Source organism: Chiloscyllium punctatum, chromosome 46 (genome assembly GCF_047496795.1).
Source record: "Chiloscyllium punctatum isolate Juve2018m chromosome 46, sChiPun1.3, whole genome shotgun sequence".
NCBI classification, from domain to species: domain Eukaryota; kingdom Metazoa; phylum Chordata; class Chondrichthyes; order Orectolobiformes; family Hemiscylliidae; genus Chiloscyllium; species Chiloscyllium punctatum.
Window position 1 is genome coordinate 48,662,971 of NC_092784.1, and position 21,183 is coordinate 48,684,153.

Here is a 21,183-nt window from a genome sequence, read left to right on the forward strand (position 1 = left end):
TGGATTGCAGTGTGATGGATTGTAGTGTGATGGATTGCAGTGTGATGGATTGCAGTGTGATGGATTGCAGTGTGATGGATTGCAGTGTGATGGATTGTAGTGTGATGGATTGCAGTGTGATCGACTGCAGTGTGATGGACTGTAGTGTGATGGGCTGCAGTGTGATGGATTGCAGTGTGGTGGATTTTAGTGTGCTGGACTGCGGTGTGGTGGATTGCAGTGTGATGGATTGCAGTGTGATGGACTGTAGTGTGATGGATTGTAGTGTGATGGATTGTAGTGTGATGGACTGTAGTGTGATGGACTGTAGTGTGATGGATTGTAGTGTGATGGACTGTAGTGTGATGGACTGTAGTGTGATGGATTGCAGTGTGGTGGATTGCAGTGTGCTGGATTGTAGTGTGGTGGATTGCAGTGTGATGTATTGTAGTGTGATGGATTGTAGTGTGATGGATTGCAGTGTGATGGACTGTAGTGTGGTGGATTGCAGTGTGATGGATTGCAGTGTGATGGATTGCAGTGTGATGGATTCCAGTGTGATGGACTGTAGTGTGATGGACTGCAGTGTGATGGATTGCAGTGTGATGGACTGTAGTGTGATGGATTGTAGTGTGGTGGATTGCAGTGTGGTGGATTGCAGTGTGATGGACTGTAGTGTGATGGATTGCAGTGTGATGGACTGCAGTGTGATGGACTGTAGTGTGATGGACTGTAGTGTGATGGATTGTAGTGTGATGGACTGTAGTGTGATGGACTGTAGTGTGATGGATTGCAGTGTGGTGGATTGCAGTGTGCTGGATTGTAGTGTGGTGGATTGCAGTGTGATGGATTGTAGTGTGATGGATTGTAGTGTGATGGATTGCAGTGTGATGGACTGTAGTGTGGTGGATTGCAGTGTGATGGATTGCAGTGTGATGGATTGCAGTGTGATGGATTCCAGTGTGATGGACTGTAGTGTGATGGATTGCAGTGTGATGGATTGCAGTGTGATGGACTGTAGTGTGATGGATTGTAGTGTGGTGGATTGCAGTGTGGTGGATTGCAGTGTGATGGACTGTAGTGTGATGGATTGCAGTGTGATGGACTGCAGTGTGATGGACTGTAGTGTGATGGACTGTAGTGTGATGGACTGTAGTGTGATGGATTGCAGTGTGATGGATTAGAGTGTGATGGATTGCAGTGTGATGGATTGCAGTGTGATGGATTGCAGTGTGATGGATTGCAGTTTGATGGACTGTAGTGTGATGGATTGTAGTGTTATGGATTGTAGTGTGATGGACTGTAGTGTGATGCATTGCAGTGTGATGGACTGTAGTGTGGTGGACTGCAGTGTGATGGACTGTAGTGTGATGGACTGCAGTGTGATGGACTGTAGTGTGATGGATTGCAGTGTGATGGACTGTAGTGTGATGGATTGCAGTGTGCTGGATTGTAGTGTGATGGATTGCAGTGTGTTGGATTGTAGTGTGATGGATTGCAGTGTGATGGATTGCAGTGTGATGGATTGTAGTGTGATGGATTGCAGTGTGATGGATTGCAGTGTGATGGACTGCAGTGTAATGGATTGCAGTGTGATGGATTGCAGTGTGATGGATTGCAGTGTGGTGGATTGTGTGGTGGATTGTAGTGTGATGGACTGCAGTGTGATGGATTGTAGTGTGATGGACTGCAGTGTGATGGATTGTAGTGTGATGGACTGCAGTGTGGTGGATTGCAGTGTGATGGATTGCAGTGTGATGGATTGCAGTGTGATGGACTGCATTGTGGTGGACTGCAGTGTGATGGACTGCAGTGTGATGGATTGCAGTGTGATGGATTGCAGTGTGATGGATTGCAGTGTGGTGGATTGCAATGTGGTGGATTGCAGTGTGATGGATTGTAGTGTGATGGATTGCAGTGTGATGAATTGCAGTGTGATGGATTGCAGTGTGATGGATTGCAGTTTGATGGACTGTAGTGTGTTGGATTGTAGTGTGATGGATTGCAGTGTGATGGATTGCAGTTTGATGGATTGTAGTGTGTTGGATTGTAGTGTGATGGATTGCAGTGTGATGGACTGTAGTGTGATGGATTGCAGTGTGATGGATTGCAGTGTGATGGATTGCAGTGTGATGGATTGCAGTGTGATGGACTGTAGTGTGATGGACTGTAGTGTGATGGATTGCAGTGTGATGGATTGCAGTGTGATGGATTGCAGTTTGATGGACTGTAGTGTGTTGGATTGTAGTGTGATGGATTGCAGTGTGATGGATTGCAGTGTGATGGACTGTAGTGTGATGGATAGCAGTGTGATGGATTGTAGTGTGATGGATTGCAGTGTGATGGATTGCAGTGTGATGGACTGCAGTGTGATGGATTGTAGTGTGATGGACTGCAGTGTGATGGATTGCAGTGTGTTGGATTGCAGTGTGATGGATTGCAGTTTGATGGATTGCAGTTTGATGGATTGCAGTTTGATGGATTGCAGTGTGATGGACTGCAGTGTGATGGATTGCAGTTTGATGGATTGCAGGTTGATGGATTGCAGTGTGATGGATTGCAGTGTGTTGGATTGCAATGTGATGGATTGCAGTGTGATGGATTGCAGTGTGATGGATTGCAATGTGATGGATTGCAGTGTGATGGATTGCAGTGTGATGGATTGCAGTGTGATGGATTGCAGTGTGTTGGATTGCAGGAGGTGGCTGGTGACCGCTTTCTGAGGCAATTTGGGAGAGACTATAATTGTCAAGAACACCCACAACTCATGAAAGAATTTAAGGTAATTTACACATTAGTTTGCACATCCTGACATGCTCAGTAGAGCTATTAAAAGTGGGGCATAACTGCAGGCTCACTTCTTTTCTTGGTTGACTGAAAAACTGACTGTTGCAAGAATGAACATTTCTCCTGAACCTGCCCTAGAGTATGGTTCAGTTTGTGAACTTATCCTCTCAGTGAGAACACCGTGACTTAGAGTCATTGAATCCATAGAGATGTACAGCATGGTCCAACCCAATCATGCCGACCAGATATCCCAACCCAATCTAGTCCCACCTGCCAGCACATGGTTCATATCCTTCTAAACCCTTCCTATTCATATACCCATTCAAATGCCCTTTAAATGCTGCAATGTACCAGCCTCCATCACTTCCTCTGGCAGCTCATTCCATACACGTACCACCCTCTGTGTGAAAAAGCTGCCCCTTAGGTCTCTTTTATATCTTTCTCCTCTCACCCTAAACCTATGCCGTCTAGTTCTGGACTCCCCCACCCCAGGGAAAAGATTTTCTCTATTTATCCTATCTATGCCCCTCATAATTTTGTAAACCTCTATAAGGTTACCCTCAGCCTCCAACGCTCCAGGGAAAACAGCCCCAGCCTGTTCAGCCTCTCCCTACAGCTCATATCCTCCAACCCTGGCAACATCCTTGTAAATCTTTTCTGAACCCTTTCAAGTTTCAAAACATCCTTCCGAGAGGAAGGAGACCAGAAATGCACGCAATATTTCAACAATGTGCTGTACAGCCACAACATGACCTCTCAACTCCTGTACTCAGTGCTCTGATTGATAAAGAAAAGCATACCAAACGCCTTCTTCACTATCCTATCTACCTGCGACTCCACTTTCAAGGAGCTATGAACCTACACTCCAAGGTCCCTTTGTTCAGTAACACTCCCTAGGACCTTACCATTAAGTGTCTAAGTCCTGCTAATATCTGCTTTGCCAAAATGCAGCACCTCGCACTTATCTAAATTAAACTAAGTCTGCCACTTGAAGACCTGGCCTGATTCCTATCCCAGACTGCATTACAGTGCCCTTGCATCTGTTGTTAAGCTAAAGCCTTTCCCTCTCTGTTCAGGTGAACATCGAGGCACTATCTGAGGAAGATATCGAGTCTGTAGAGAAACAGATATATACGACTGGTACAGAAATCATGAGAAGCTGGTAGTCAAACGCAAAAAAAATCCAAAAGGCGAACGAAATGTTTTGTTTACATCAATAGAGCTGGAATACAAAAGGAAGAAGTTAATCTGCCGATCTGTCTTTTACTTATTTCCAGGATCTCCATAAGTTTGGTTCATGTGTATGGGCAAAGTGCTGCAGTGGTTTGCCATTGCCTCCAGGATGACAGACCAGGAGACTTTCTGACTTTGACCACTGACTATAAGCCCGATTGGAATGATTCACTGGCTGATAACCTGTTTTGCCCACATTATGAATGGAAAATCACACACCACCAGGTTGATAGTCCAACAGCTTTCTTTGGAAGCCCTCGCTTTCAGAGTGCTGCTCCTTCAGGTAGCTGTGGAGCAGGACCATAAGACACAGAATTTATCGCAAAAGTCTACAATGTAATACAACTGAAATGATATATTGAACAGACCTAGATTGCTGTTAAGTCTTTCATCTTTTAGGGTGGGTTGCAGGTTTCAGTTCATTAATATGTAAACCCCAGAACTTCTTTTTTATTCACATTGTCAAGATAATGTAAGATTTTATTTTTAAAAAGGTGACAGCTCAGACAATGCGTTAAAGGTCGAGATTAGAGTGGTGCTGGAAAAGCACAGCAGGTCAGGCAGCATCCGAGGAGCAGGACAATTGGCGTTTCGGGCAAAAGCCCTTCATCAGGAATGGAGGCACGGAGCCTCCAGGGTGGAAAGATAAATGGGGGGGGGGGGTGGGGGGCTTCTGCTGGGGAGAAGGTAGCAAAGAGTACAATAGGTGGATGGGGGTGGGGATGGAGGTGACAGGTCAGAGAGGAGGGTGTGGGAAGGTAGCAAACAGTACAATGGGTGGATGGGGATTGGATGAAGGTGATAGGTCAGAGAGGAGGGTGGAGTGGATAGGTGGAAAGGAAGATAGGCAGGTATGACAGGTCCTGAGATGGTACTGATCTGGAAGGTTGGAACTGTGGTAAGGTGGGGGGGTAGGGGAAATGAGGAAACTGATGAAGCCCACATTGATGCCCTGGGGTTGAAGGGTTCTGAGGCGGAAGATGAGGTGTTCTTCCTCCAGGTGTTGGGTGGTGAGGGAGCGGCGGTGAAGGAAGCCCAGGACCTGCATGTCCTGGGCAGAGTGGGAGGGGGAGTTGAAATGTTGGGCCATAGGCTGGTGGAGTTGATTGGTGTGGGTGTCCCAGAGATGTTCCCTAAAGCGCTCTGTGAGGAGGCATCCAGTCTCCCCAATGTAGAGGAGACCGCATTGGGAGCAACGGATACAATAAATGACATTGGTGGATGTGCAGATGAAACTTTGATGGATGTGAAAAGCTCCTTTGGGGCCTTGGATAGAGGTGAGGGAGGAGGTTTGGGCGCAGGTTTTGTAATACTGCAGTGGCAGGGGAAGGTGCCAGGACGGGAGGGTGGGTTGTTAGGGTGTGTGGACCTGACCAGGTAGTCATGGAGGGAACTGTCTTTGCGAAAAGCGGAAAGGGTTGGGGAGGGAAATATATCCCTGTTGGTGGGGTCCGTTTGGAGGTGGTGGAAATGTCGGCGGATGATGTGGTTTATGCAAAGGGTGGTAGGGTGGAAGGTGAGGACCGGGGGTGTTCTGTCCTTGTTGCGGTTGGAGGGGTGGGGTCTGAGGGCGGAGGTGCGGGATGTGGACGAGGTGCATTGGAGGGCATCTTTAACCATGTGGGAAGGGAAATTGCGGTCCCTAAAGAAGGAGGCCATCTGGTGTGTTCTGTGGTGGAACTGGTCCTCCTGGGAGCAGATACGGCAAAGACAAAGGAATTGGGAATACGGGATGGCATTTTTGCAGGAGGTAGGGTGGGAAGAGGTGTAATCCAGGTAGCTGTGGGAGTCGGTGGGTTTGTAAAAAATGTCAGTGTTAAGTGGATCATCACTAATGGAGATGGAGAGGTCCAGGAAGGGGAGGGAAGTGTCAGAGATGGTCAAGGTGAATTTAAGGTTGGGGTGGAATGTGTTGGTGAAGTTGATGAACTACTCAACCTCCTTGTGAGAGCATGAGGTGGCGCTGATGCAGTCATCAACGTAGCGGAGGAAGAGGTGGGGAGTGGTGCCAGTGTAACTACAGAAGATGGACTATTCTATGTAGCCGACAAAGAGACACTGGTCTGGAGGAACTGGGAGGATTCGAAGGAAAAATTGTTAAGGGTGAGGACCAGTTCAGCCAAACGAATAAGAGAGTCAGTGGAAGGGTACTTGTTGGGGACATCGGGAGAGGAAGAAACGCAGGGCTTGGAGGCCATGGTCATGGCGGATGGAGGTGTAGAGGGATTGGATGTCCATGGTGAAGATGAGGCATTGGGGGTCGGGGAAATGGAAGTCTTGGAGGAAGTGGAGGGCGTGAGTGGTATCTCGAACGTATGTGGGGAGTTCCTGGACTAGAGGGGATTGGACAGTATAGAGTTGGTGGAGATGAGTTCAGTGGGGCAGGAGCATGCTGAGACAATGGGTCAGCCGGGGTGGTCAGGCTTGTGGATCTTGGGAAGGAGGTAGAACCGGGCAGTGCGGGGTTCCCGGACTACGAGGTTGGAAGCTGTGGGTGGGAGATCTCCTGAGGTGATGAGGTTCTGTATACTAAGACCCGGGAGACACTACCACAGCACCACAAGAATCTGCTTCTGCTGTGGAATATGTAAAAACACCCCTGTCAGTCAGCCGTGGAGTGAATCATGTGACAATTTACGACCGTGATGTGAGGAATGTACTGATAATCAAGACCCACTATTCCATCAGTCATACCAGTTTTTTAATCCAAACTACCATAAGCATTTTATTCAGTTTTCTGGCAGCCTGGAGCCCCAGTGTATATTGTGCTACTGACCTCACTCTTTGTTTTACTTGCCCCTGTCACCCTACCAGCTCACCCACCTGACACCCCACCCCAGTACCCCCAACATCTCATCGAAAAGGCATCCTACCCCCAGCACCATACCCAGAAGTTGAACACCAGTCTGCACCATGTGTAACAAGTGTTGTGCTGGGATGAGAAACTAATCAGCTATACTAGTGATTGGCACCAATATAGCATCTCAATGAACTCATCCCATGTCAAGCCAAGGTTTAATCAAATCAGAGTAGAATTCCAGCTACCTGTGAAATGTCAGTTTAATGCTGGATAAAGTAACTTTTTTCAGCACAACCTTCTTTCATTCCTCTTCATGACCATTCACTCACTGGAGATATGATGTCACAGTAGTTGTGTGATCAAGTTTCTAATCTAGAGTCTTGAATTACTGCTTTGAAGAGTTTCCCACATCTTATGACATAGAAAAGGGAGTCTCATAAATAGAATCTTACAGAAAGTGAAGACAAGAAGTACAGATACAAAACAAAGAGGAAAGAGACACTGCTGAATTTTTCAGGGATTCATTACAGTGTGAGAGACAGACTGTTGTAAAGAACAGATGTATCAGTATTAAAGAGTGAAAGCCTGGTGAATGTTTTAGATGTTGCTTCGTTGGCAGACATTGCTTCATCTTGGCACTGCATGCCTATTTCATTAGTAAAGGTATGTTCTCCAGTGGTTGAGACAAATCTTTCATTACCGGTGCATTCAAAATCTCCAATCATATTGGTGGATATTGCATTTGAACCACATGGATCTGTCTTACACTCGTCAATATCTGGAATACAAAATAACCATGAATCTCCCTGGCCACCTTTATGTACTGATCATCTGCTGGAAGCTTCCGTCTAAACTTTTGCTTGATCTCTGTCTCCCTGTTTCATGGATAGTGTGACTTTCCCTCCAAGAGATCGTTTTACCTCATAGAGTCAGAGTCATGGAGATGTACAGCATGCAAAGAGACCCTTCGGTCCAACCTGTCCATGCTGACCAGATATTCCAATCCAATCTAGTCCCACCTGCCAGTAGCTGGCCCATATTCCCCTCAAACCCTTTCTATTAATATACACATCCAAATGCCTTTTACATGTTGCAATTGCACAACCCTCCACCACTTCCTCTGGCACCTCATTCCATACACATACCACCCTCTGCATGAAAACGTTGCCCCTTAGGTCTCTTTTATATCTTCCCCCTCTCACCCTAAACCCATGCCCTCTAGTTCTGGACCTCCCGACCCCAGGGAAAAGACTTTGTCTATTTACCCTATCCATACCCCTCATGACTTTGTAAACCTCTATAAGGTCATCCCTCCGCTTCCAATGCTCAACAGAAAACAGTCCCAGCCTGTTCACCCTCTCCCTATAGCTTAAATCTTCCACCCCGGCAACATCCTTGTAAATCTTTTCTGAACCCTTTCGCGTTTCTCAACATCTTTCTGATAGAAAGGAGACCAGAATTGCACGCAGTATTCCAACTGTGGCCTCACCAATGCCCTGTACAGCCACAACATGACCTACCAACTCCTGTACTCAATACTCTGACCAATAAAAGAAAGCATACCAAACGCCTTCTTCACTACCTGCGACTCCACTTTCAAGGAGCTTTGAACCTGCACTCCAAGGTTTCTTTGTTCAGCAACACCTTCCAGGAACTTTACGATTAAGAGTATATAAGTCCTGCTAAGATTCTCTTTCCCAAAATACAGCACCTTGCATTTATCTGCATTAAACTTCATTTGCCACTTCTCAGCCCATTGGCTCATCTGAACAAGATCCTGTTGTAATCTGAGGTAACCTATTTCGCTGTCCACTACCCCTCCAATTTTGGTGTCATCTGCAAACTTACTAATTATGCCTCTTATGCTCGCATCCAAATAATTTATATAAATGACAAAAAGAAGTGGACCCAGCACTGATCCTTGTGGCTTCTACCTATGAACCAGTTCTGTATTCAAATTTACCTGATGCAGAAATCTTATTATCTCTCATACCAAAAATAAAATTGGTACTGATGTTGTGGTATTGAAGAACCCATCACACATTTATTACAACTAACTGTTGTGTGGAAACATTACATTCCTCAGACACAGGACTGTCTGGGCCAAAATTATGCTGTTTCCGTATTGCAGGGAAGAATGGTTGTAATAGAGTGTCATGCATCATATGACCAATGGTAAGTGGCATTTTGAGATCTTCATACCATCAGGTAAAATGCTATGATGCAGTGATGATGTCATAAGCATTTCTCTGAATGTTCTCTTGACTGGTTAAACACATCACAGCAGTAGCTCAATTTGGAGAGAACAAAAACTCAGAATTTGAACACCGGTCTACACCATGAGCAGCAAGTGTTCTAAAACTCCAAACCAGTGACTCTGTAACATCATAGCAGCTCAATGAATTCAACCAATGTCAAGCCATAGATTAATCGGATCAAATAGTATGTTAGCTGCACGTGAAATGTCAAATTAATGCTGGATTCAGTCATTATTTTTGAGTATTATGTCCATTTGACTCCCTTCATGACCATTCACTGACTGGAGATACCATGTCACAATGGTTATGCTACCAAGTTTATAATCCAGAGTCTTGAATTAATGCTCTGAAGATGTGAGTTTCCTTCATGTTGCTAAACAGAAAAGGGAGTCTCATAAATGAGAATCTTACAGAAGTTGTAGCAAGTCAGGATGTATTAGTACAAACAAAAGAAGAAAGAGCCACAGCCCACTTATTCCGGTGTGTGAGATCCAGCTGTTGTAAAGACAGATCGATCAGTATTAAAAAGGGAAAGTCTGGCGAACGCTCAGATGTTGCTTCACAAGCAGAATAGTCTTTACCTTGGCACTGCGTGACAGCTTTATCAGTAAAGGTATGTTCTCCAGTAGTTGAGACAAATCCTTCGTTACAGATGCACACAAAATGGCCAAATGTGTTGGTGCATGTTGTATTTGAACCACACGGGTCTGTCTCACACTCGTCAATATCTGGAATACAAAATAACCATGAATGTCGCTGACCAGCTCCATGTACTGATCATCTGCTGTAAGCTTCTGTCTAAACCTTTGCTTGATCTCTGTCTCCCTGTGTCATGGATGGTGTGAGTTTCCCTCTAAGAGATTGTTTTTCCTGATGCAGAAATCTTGTTATCTCCCATACCAAAAAAAAATTGACACCGATGTTGTGGTGTTGAAGAATCCATCACACATTTATTACAACTAACTGTTGTGTGGAAACATTACATTCCTCAGACACAGGACTGTCTGGGCCAAATTTATGCTGCTCCCTTATTGCAGGGAAGAATGGTTCTAATAGAGTGTCATACATCAAATGACCTATGGTAAGAGGTGCTTCAGATCTTTATACCATCAGATAAAATGCTGTAATGCAGTGATGATATCATATGCATTTCTCTGAAAGTTTTCCTAACTGGTAAAACAGATCACAGCAGTAGCTCAATTTTAAGAGAATGAAAACTCAGAAGTTGAACACCGGTCTACACCATGAGCAGCATGTGTTGTGCTGGGTTGAGATACTAAAACTCCAAACCAGTGACTCTGTAACATCATAGCAGCTCAATGAATTCAACCAATGTCAAACAAAGGATTAATCAGATCAAAATAGTATGCTAACCACCCATGAGATGTCAAATTAATGCTGGATGAAGTCATTATTTTTGAGTATTATGTCCATTTGACTTCCCGTCATGACCATTCACTGACTGGAGATACCATGTCACAATGGTTATGTTACCAAGTTTATTATCAGAGTCTTGAATTAATGCTCTGAAGATGTGAGTTTCCTTCATGTTGCTAAATAGAAAAGGGAGTCCCATAAATGAGAATCTTACAGAAGTTGTAGCAAGTCAGGAAGTATAGTTACAAAACAAAGGAGAAGGAGCCACAGCCCACTCATTACGGGGTGAGATCCAGCTGTTGTAAAGAACAGATCTATCAGTATTTAAAAATGAAAGTCTGGCGAATGTTTCAGGCATTGCTTCACAAGCAGAATAGTCTTTACCTTGGCACTGTGTGACAGTTTTATCAGTAAACGTATGTTCTCCAGTAGTTGAGACAAATCCTTCGTTACAGATGCACACAAAATGGCCAAATGTGTTGGTGCATGTTGCATTTGGACCACATGGGTCTGTCTCACACTCGTCAATATCTGGAATAGAAAATAACCATGAATCTCCCTGGCCATCTTCATGTACTGATCATCTGCTACAAGCTTCTGTCTAAACCCTTGTTTAATCTCTGTCTCCTTGTGTCATGGATGGTGTAATTTTCTCTCAAGAGATTGTTTTACCTGATGCAGAAATCTTGTTATCTCCCAGAGCAGAAAAAAACGACTTGCCGTGGATTTGAAGAATGCAACTAACATTTGTTACAACTAACTATTATGTGCAAATATTGCACACCGCCCTGTGTAGTGTCGTGTTGGGATGAGATACTAATGCGCTAAACCAATGATTCTGTCACATTATAACAGCTCAATGAAAACATCCAATGTCAAGTTAAGGATTAATCAGATGAAAATAGTGTGCTAACTACCTGTGAAATGTCAAATTAACGCTGGCTTAAATAATTATTTTTCAATATTACATTCATACCATGTCATAGTGTTTTATGTTACCAAGTTAATAATTCAGTGTTGAATTAATGCTCTGAACGTATGAGTTTGCCACATGTTTTGATATAGAAAAAGTAGTCTCAAAGATGAGAATGTTATAGAAGGTGAAGACAATCAGGAAGTGTGAATACAAAACAAAGAAGACAGAACCACAGCTCAACTATTCTGGAATTCATTCCAATGTAAGGTTGTTGCAAGGAACAGGTAAAAGCAATGACTGCAGATGCTGGAAACCAGATTCTGAATTAGAGTGATGCTGGAAAAGCACAGCAGTTCAGACAGCATCCAAGGAACAGGAAAATCGACGTTTCGGGCAAAAGGTCTTCAGCAGGAATAGAGGCAGAGTGCCTGAAGGGTGGAGAGAGAAATGAGAGGAGAGTTGGGGTGGGGAGAAAGTAGCATAGAGTACAATAGGTGAGTGGGGGTGGGGATGAAGGTGATAAGTCAGAGGGGAGGGTGGGGGAAGGTAGCAAAGAGTACAATGGGTGGCTAGGAGCGGGGATGAAGGTGATAGGTCAGAGAGGAGGGTGGAGTGGATAGGTGGAAAGGAAGATAGGCAGGTAGGACAAGTCATGGGGATAGTGCTGAGCTGGAAGTTTGGAGCTGGGGTGAGGTGGGGGTAAGGGAAATGAGGAAATTGGTGAAGTCCACATTGATGCCCTGGGGTTGAAGTGTTCCGAGGTGGAAGATGAGGTGTTCTTCCTCCAGGTCTGGTGGTGAGGGAGCGGCGGTGAAGGAGGCCCAGGACCTCCATGTCCTCAGCAGAGTGGGAGGGGGAGTTGAAATGTTGAGCCACGGGGCGGTGTAGTTGATTGGAGCAGGTGTCCCAGAGATGTCCCCTAAAGCACTCTGCTAGGAGACGGCTAGCATCCCCACATCGGGAGCAACGGATACAATAAATGATATTGGTGGATATGCAGGTAAAACTTTGATGGATGTGGAAGGCTCCTTTAGGGCCTTGGATGGAAGTGAGGGAGGAGGTGTGGGCGCAGGTTTTGCAATTCCTGCGGTGGCAGGGGAAGGTGCCAGGATGGGAGGGTGGGTTGTTGGGGGGCGTGGACCTGACCAGATAGTCACGGAGGGAATGGTTCCACTCCTTTCCGCCTTCCACAAAGATCATTCCCTCCGTGATTACCTGGTCAGGTCCACGCCCCCCAACAACCCACCCTTTTGTCCTGGCACCATCGTTCCCTCAGTGACTATCTGGTCAGGTCCACGATCCCCTACAACCCACTGGCACCTATAGCGATCAACAAATGTTTGAGCTAAACTGGCAGATGACACCAAGATGGGTAGCAAGGTATGTTGTAAAGGAGACAGACAAAGGCTCCAGGCAGATGTAGATAGGGTGAGTGAGTGGAGAATAATCTCTCAGGTGGTGTACAATGTGGGATTTCTTCACTTTGGGAGAAAGAAGGAAAAGTAGAATGTTACTTAAATGGAGAATGACTGAAATTCTAAGGTGCAGAGGGATTTAGGTGTTCCGGGACACGAGTCACAAAACATTAGGAAGGGATAGTTGTAGCCTTTCATTAACAATCTGAGAGGAATTGAAAATAAAAGTCAGGATGTTATATATCCCTTGTGCAGGGCAATGCTGAGACCACATCTTGATACAGTGGGCAGTTTTGTTCACCTTATTTAAGGAAGGATGTAAATGTACTGGAGGTGGTTCAGAGGAGGTTTACCAGATTGATACCTGGAATTAATGTATTGTCTTATGAGAATCGGTTGGACAGACTGAGCTTGTTTCTGCTGGAATTTAGAAGAATGAGGGGTGACTTGATGAAAGTGTCGAAGATCTTGAATAATCTTAACCAGGTCAACATGGAAAACATGTTTCCTCTTGTGTGTGAATCCAGAACCAAGTGACATTGTTTTAAAATTCAAGATTCCCCTTTTGAGGACAGAGATAAGGAGATATGTTTTCTCTCAGAGGATCGTGTAAGTTCAGAACTCTCTGCCTCAGAAGGCAGTGGGGGCAGGGTTATTGAATATTTTTAAGGTGGAGGTGGAGAGATTCTTGTTAGGCCGAGGGGTCAAAGCTTATTGGGGTAGGTGGGAATGAGAAACTCGGAACAGAAACAGAACCGCCATGATCTTATTGCACGGCAGAGCAGGCTTGAGGGCCTGAATGGCCTACGTCTGCTCCTGTTCTGTATGTTTGTTTATTTGTATAAATAGAGTCGTGGAGGAGGATTGTCAACATTTACATCCAAGTCCAATAGAGCAGCTTCACAATAAAAGTGCTGGAAATACAGTTAGAGCCCTTACACACTTCCAACTTTTATCAAAACAGGCCTGCAGTGTAACTAGTTTCTTTACCTCGGCAGTGTGTCATGGTGGTAAAGTTCGTTTCTCCTGATTTGCTGGCGTATCCTTTCTTACAGGTACAGTAGAAACTCCCGAAGGTATTGTGACAGTCTGTGTTGGTACCGCACAGGGCCCATGATACAACTTTGGTTTCACCGCACTCATTGTCATCTGGAAATATGATGAACAGGGTTAATAGATTAATTTTACATTTTGGGAATTGAATGGTCTCATGAAAACCAATGGAATTTTCTCTCTGTTGGTGTTCAAGAGGAAATTAGCATTTCTGAACCGATATTGCTGTAAGGTATAGACATAATGAGATCATTTTAAGTCCTCCCTCTGAACTGTATCTCAGCTGGGAATGCTACAGGGACCGAGGAACATGTTGAATTGATGTTGTACGTTCTGAATATTACAGACCTTTAACATTCATCTTGTGGTATGACCATTGCTGACATTCATTGGCCAGTGCCAAATGCTCTCAAGGAAGTGATGGTGAGTCTTAGTTTTAAACCATTTCAGACTGATGATGACAGTGATGGTACAGCACAGTTAGGTACTCAGGCAGACCCAGAGGTTTGACTCAGTTTGGGAAGCCCTGTACTTCAGGGAAGGAAATTTGGTGCTTACTTAGTATGGCCTTTGTGTGACTCCAAAGTGATTGACTCCTCACTGTCCTCTGAAGCCACCTATGAAGCTACTCAGCCTCTGTAGAGTTGAAGCTGAAAATGTGTTGCTGGAAAAGCGCAGCAGGCCAGGCAGCATCCAAGGAGCAGGAGAATCGACGTTTCGGGCATGAGCCCTGAAGATTCTCCTGCTCCTTGGATGCTGCCTGACCTGCTGCGCTTTTCCAGCAACACATTTTCAGCTCTGATCTCCAGCATCTGCAGTCCTCACTTTCTCCACTGCAGAGTTGAAGTCATACTCAAGGAATTGTAGCTTTCAGACCATGTCCCAGAGAGCACCACCATCACCATATCTGGGTATGTCCTGTCCCATTGGCAGGAAAGGCCCAGCAGTGTTGGCAGGACAGTGGTACACCGTCAGGATGGAATTGTCCTGGGAGCCCTCAATATTGACTCCAGACCAGATGAAGTTCAAATAAACAAGGGAGACTTCTGCTTAGTACCACCTCCCCTCCCCCCACCTCTGTCTGTTGAATCAGTAAACCTCCATCTTAAACACCACTTAGAGGAAGCACTGAGGGTGACAAAGGCACAGAATGCTCTCTGGGTGGGGTCTCTCAGAACATCACTGCAAAAGGTAACAGTTTATCATTTGTAACAATCTTTACCCGGAAGATCCATCTCACCTTTCTCTGGACGTCCTCAGCATCACTTTAATCTTTAGCCCATTCGATTCACATAATATCAAAATGTTGAAGACAGTGTATACTTGAAATGCTATGGGCCCTGACAACATTCAGCCAACAGTAACAAAGACATGTGTTCCAAATCATAATGTGCACCTAGCCAAGCTGTTTCAGCACAGGTATAACACTGGTATCTACCTGACATTGTGGAAAGTTGTCAGATATATCTTGTCTACAAAAAGCAGGAAAACTCCAACCAATCCAATCACGGCCCTATCAATTGGGATATACTCTCTGCTGGAAAAGCACAAAGGTCAGGCAGCATCAGAGAAGCAGGGGAATCGATGTTTCAGGCATAAGCCCCTCATTTTTCTGCTCTTCAGATGCTGCCTTACCTGCTGTGCTTATCCAGTACTACACTCTCGGCTGTGATCTCCAGCGTCTGCAGTCCTCATTTTCTCCTTAACTCTCTGCTGGCACATGGGAAAATGGTTGCGGTTGTTGGAAGCTAGTCATCTCAGCTCCGGGACATCTCAGTAGGTGTTCCTCCAAGCCAGCCACCCTCAGCTGCTTCATCAATGACCTTCCCTCCATCATAAGCTCATGCTGAGGTTTGCTGATGATGGCACAATATTCAGCGTCATTCTCGACTCCTCAGGTATTGAAGCTGCTCATGAGGCTTGGGCTCTTAAGTGGTAACTAACCTTCGCATCACACAAATGCCAGGAAATGACCATCTCCAACAAGACTGAATCTAACCCGCTTCCCTTGACATTCAATGGCATCATCATAATCGCTGCATGCTACCATCAGCATCTTGGGAGTTACCATTAACCATAAATGGAACTGGATTAACCACAAAAATACCATGGATACAAGAGGAGGTCACAAGCTGGGAATTCTGTGATAAGTAACTCACCTTCTGTGTCTCCAAAACCTGTCCACCATCAGACACAAGGAAGGGATTTAGTGGAATACCCTCCACTTGCCTAGATCAGTGCAGTTCAAGTCGTTCAATACCACTTGATTGATAACTGCTCTACCTCCTTCAACTTTCACTCTATTCTCCACAGTTGCATTGTGCCAGAAAAAGCACTGCAGCAACGCACTCAGCCTCCTTAGACAACACCCTCCAAACCCACAACCACTTCCATCTAGAAGGACAAAGGCAGCAGACAAATGAGAACAGCACCACCTTTAAGTTGCCCTTGTTGCAGCTGCAACACAGTGTGTTTAACTCTTATATCTAGCAAAGACACTGTGAGTTGATTTTTAATGATAATAAATGATGCTATTTATTTATTGAACACAGTTAGTACTAACAACAAAATACACTATAAAGTGACAATTTACCCGATAAACCTAATCACCTACCTTGTAATTTAACTTAACTCTGGATTATCATATACCATTACACTACATCTACCATTACACTACATCTTGGCCTTGATTCACGTGGCAATGATGATCTCGTCTTCTTTTCCCGCTGGTCCCAGGGGTATCTTCTCTTCACAGTGGTTGGTCTCAACTTACTGCTCCTGAGGGTGGTGTTTCGGCGATTCTTATACTTAGCAGTTGTTCCAGTTATTTTGGAAGGGTCTTTAATGTCCTCCAATAGATCGATCAGGGCTTGATCATCCTGATTGATTGGACCCAACCAGGCACTGACATGTAGATGGTAAGGTGGTCCTTATGCATTCATTTCTGGAGGTGTTAAGTGCATATAGGTCAGGTAGCCCTCTTCAAATAAGGCTGCAAAGTGCCCCTGTGTCTGATAAACAACTCAAGATTCCGATTGTCCTGGGAATGACATTCAGGTTGATTCTAATTTAAAGATTTGAGTATATATTGTATTGTTTGCAGCTGCTCGGTCAATTACATACTGTCTGTCTGTAGCTGCCGTCTCTCTGGATTCTCCAGCATGTTTATTACCATAGTCACTTTGGTCAAGGATTGTCTCAATTTCCCAGCATGCCTCAGTTATTTTCCATGTTTCATAAATCCGTCATAAATTCATCATTTTGAGCGGCCCATCCAGCCACACGCTATAAGGCCCTCAGCATCCTGACTAGGAAATACATCTCTGCTCCTTCAGCGTTGCTGGGTCAAGATCTTGTGAATCATGTGCACTGCAATGGTTCATAAAGGCTTCTCACTACCATGCTGTCCAAGTAGAGAGATGGGTAATAAATGCTGACCCTGCCAACGATACCCTCAACCTGTGAATGAATATAAAAAAAAGAAACTCTCTCCTCATGCTGTCCCAACACTGCACCCATGTCTTAGTACTTGCAGTGTGCAACTCCTTGGGAAACTGGGGTTGAGCTAAAAGATCAAATCTCATTCATTGAAGGAATGAGCTTGAGGAGCTGAATGGTCTGCCTATTCCCTGGCATTGGAAAGAAGCTACTGGAGAAAGAACACACACATTTTAAAACAGTATCACTGTTTGCAAACAATAAACTTTTCTCAATTGGCTAGAGAGGTTTATGTTTATAACATGAAAGAGGGAATTCCTTTTAGAATCAGTGACACAAATCCCATCATTGGTGCTGCCGTTTTCATTGGTTCCTCTGCTTGGAGGCTTCTAACCCAGAGCTACTTGCTCAGTGATGAGGGCACTACCCACTGCACCACAGGGACTGCAGTGTGGTGGATTGCAGTGTGATGGATTGCAGTGTGATGGATTGCAGTGTGATGGATTGCAGTGTGATGGACTGCAGTGTGTTGGACTGCAGTGTGTTGGATTGCAGTGTGATGGATTGCAGTGTGATGGATTGCAGTGTGATGGATTGTAGTGTGATGGACTGCAGTGTGATGGATTGCAGTGTGATGAATTGCAGTGTGATGGATTGCAGTGTGGTGGATTGCAGTGTGATGGACTGTAGTGTGATGGATTGCAGTGTGATGGACTGTAGTGTGATGGACTGTAGTGTGATGGATTGCAGTGTGATGGATTGCAGTTTGATGGATTGCAGTGTGTTGGATTGTAGTGTGATGGATTGCAGTGTGATGGATTGCAGTATCCTCTCAGTGAGAACACCGTGACTTAGAGTCATTGAATCCATAGAGATGTACAGCATGGTCCAACCCAATCATGCCGACCAGATATCCCAACCCAATCTAGTCCCACCTGCCAGCACATGGTCCATATCCTTCTAAACCCTTCCTATTCATATACCCATTCAAATGCCCTTTAAATGCTGCAATGTACCAGCCTCCATCACTTCCTCTGGCAGCTCATTCCATACACGTACCACCCTCTGTGAGAAAAAGCTGCCCCTTAGGTCTCTTTTATATCTTTCTCCTCTCACCCTAAACCTATGCCGTCTAGTTCTGGACTCCCCCACCCCAGGGAAAAGATTTTCTCTATTTATCCTATCTATGCCCCTCATAATTTTGTAAACCTCTATAAGGTTACCCTCAGCCTCCAACGCTCCAGGGAAAACAGCCCCAGCCTGTTCAGCCTCTCCCTATAGCTCATATCCTCCAACCCTGGCAACATCCTTGTAAATCTTTTCTGAACCCTTTCAAGTTTCAAAACATCCTTCCGAGAGGAAGGAGACCAGAAATGCACACAATATTCCAACAATGTGCTGTACAGCCACAACATGACCTCTCAACTCCTGTACTCAGTGCTCTGATTGATAAAGGAAAGCATACCAAACGCCTTCTTCACTATCCTATCTACCTGCGACTCCACTTTCAAGGAGCTATGAACCTACACTCCAAGGTCCCTTTGTTCAGTAACACTCCCTAGGACCTTACCATTAGGTGTCTAAGTCCTGCTAATATCTGCTTTGCCAAAATGCAGCACCTCGCACTTATCTAAATTAAACTAAGTCTGCCACTTGAAGACCTGGCCTGATTCCTATCCCAGACTGCATTACAGTGCCCTTGCATCTGTTGGTAAGCTAAAGCCTTTCCCTCTCTGTTCAGGTGAACATCGAGGCACTATCTGAGGAAGATATCGAGTCTGTAGAGAAACAGATATATACGACTGGTACAGAAATCATGAGAAGCTGGGAGTCAAACGCAAAAAAAATCCAAAAGGCGAACGAAATGTTTTGTTTACATCAATAGAGCTGGAATACAAAAGGAAGAAGTTAATCTGCCGATCTGTCTTTTACTTATTTCCAGGATCTCCATAAGTTTGGTTCATGTGTGTGGGCAAAGTGCTGCAGTGGTTTGCCATTGCCTCTAGGATGACAGACCAGGAGACTTTCTGACTTTGACCACTGACTATAAGCCCGATTGGAATGATTCACTGGCTGATAACCTGTTTTGCCCACATTATGAATGGAAAATCACACACCACCAGGTTGATAGTCCAACAGCTTTCTTTGGAAGCCCTCGCTTTCAGAGTGCTGCTCCTTCAGGTAGCTGTGGAGCAGGACCATAAGACACAGAATTTATCGCAAAAGTCTACAATGTAATACAACTGAAATGATATATTGAACAGACCTAGATTGCTGTTAAGTCTTTCATCTTTTAGGGTGGGTTGCAGGTTTCAGTTCATTAATATGTAAACCCCAGAACTTCTTTTTTATTCACATTGTCAAGATAATGTAAGATTTTATTTTTAAAAAGGTGACAGCTCAGACAATGCGTTAAAGGTCTAGATTAGAGTGGTGCTGGAAAAGCACAGCAGATCAGGCAGCATCTGAGGAGCAGGAAAATTGGCGTTTCGGGCAAAAGCCCTTCATCAGGAATGGAGGCACGGAGCCTCCAGGGTGGAAAGATAAATGGGGGGAGGGTGGCGGGGGGACTGGTGCTGGGGAGAAGGTAGCAAAGAGTACAATAGGTGGATGGGGGTGGGGATGGAGGTGACAGGTCAGAGAGGAGGGTGAGGGAAGGTAGCAAACAGTACAATGGGTGGATGGGGGTTGGATGAAGGTGATAGGTCAGAGAGGAGGGTGGAGTGGATAGGTGGAAAGGAAGATACGCAGGTTGGACAGGTCCTGAGATGGTGCTGAGCTGGAAGGTTGGAACTGTGGTAAGGTGGGGGGGTAGGGGAAATGAGGAAACTGGTGAAGCCCACATTGATGCCCTGGGGTTGAAGGGTTCTGAGGCGGAAGATGAGGTGTTCTTCCTCCAGGTGTTGGGTGGTGAGGGAGCGGCGGTGAAGGAAGCCCTGGACCTGCATGTCCTGGGCAGAGTGGGAGGGGGAGTTGAAATGTTGGGCCATAGGCTGGTGGAGTTGATTGGTGCGGGTGTCCCAGAGATGTTCCCTAAAGCGCTCTGTGAGGAGGCATCCAGTCTCCCCAATGTAGAGGAGACCGCATTGGGAGCAACGGATACAATAAATGACATTGGTGGATGTGCAGATGAAACTTTGATGGATGTGAAAAGCTCCTCTGGGGCCTTGGATGGAGGTGAGGGAGGAGGTTTGGGCGCAGGTTTTGTAATACTGCAGTGGCAGGGGAAGGTGCCAGGGCGGGAGGGTGGGTTGTTAGGGTGTGTGGACCTGACCAGGTAGTCATGGAGGGAACTGTCTTTGCGAAAAGCGGAAAAGGTTGGGGAGGGAAATATATCCCTGTTGGTGGGGTCCGTTTGGAGGTGGTGGAAATGTCGGCGGATGATGTGGTTTATGCAAAGGGTGGTAGGGTGGAAGGTGAGGACCGGGGGTGTTCTGTCCTTGTTGCGGTTGGAGGGGTGGGGTCTGAGGGCGGAGGTGCGGGATGTAGACGAGATGCGTTGGAGGGCATCTTTAACCACATGGAAAGGGAAATTGCGGTCTCTAAAGAAGGAGGCCATCTGGTGTTTTCTGTGGTGGAACTGGTCCTCCTGGGAGCAGATACGGCAAAGACAAAGGAATTGGGAATACGGGATGGCATTTTTGCAGGAGGTAGGGTGGGAAGAGGTGTAATCCAGGTAGCTGTGGGAGTCGGTGGGTTTGTAAAAAATGTCAGTGTTAAGTGGATCATCACTAATGGAGATGGAGAGGTCCAGGAAGGGGAGGGAAGTGTCAGAGATGGTCAAGGTGAATTTAAGGTTGGGGTGGAATGTGTTGGTGAAGTTGATGAACTACTCAACCTCCTTGTGGGAGCATGAGGTGGCGCTGATGCAGTCATCAACATAGCGGAGGAAGAGGTGGGGAGTGGTGCCAGTGTAACTACAGAAGA

General features: G+C 45.5%; 1 protein-coding gene across 1 annotated transcript in view; it reads right to left on the reverse strand.

Annotated features, from left to right (window-relative positions):
- Positions 1-7,323: 7,323 nt before the first annotated feature.
- LOC140468104 (uncharacterized) overlaps positions 7,324-21,183 on the reverse strand; it is a 66,574-nt gene continuing 52,714 nt past the window's right edge. Inside the window, exons 8-11 of the mRNA XM_072564283.1 lie at positions 13,756-13,914; positions 10,819-10,965; positions 9,639-9,785; positions 7,324-7,577 (exon numbers count right to left, since the gene is read on the reverse strand). Of these exons, the coding sequence (XP_072420384.1) occupies positions 7,324-7,577; positions 9,639-9,785; positions 10,819-10,965; positions 13,756-13,914 (707 nt within the window). The remainder of the gene's footprint in view (positions 7,578-9,638; positions 9,786-10,818; positions 10,966-13,755; positions 13,915-21,183) is intronic.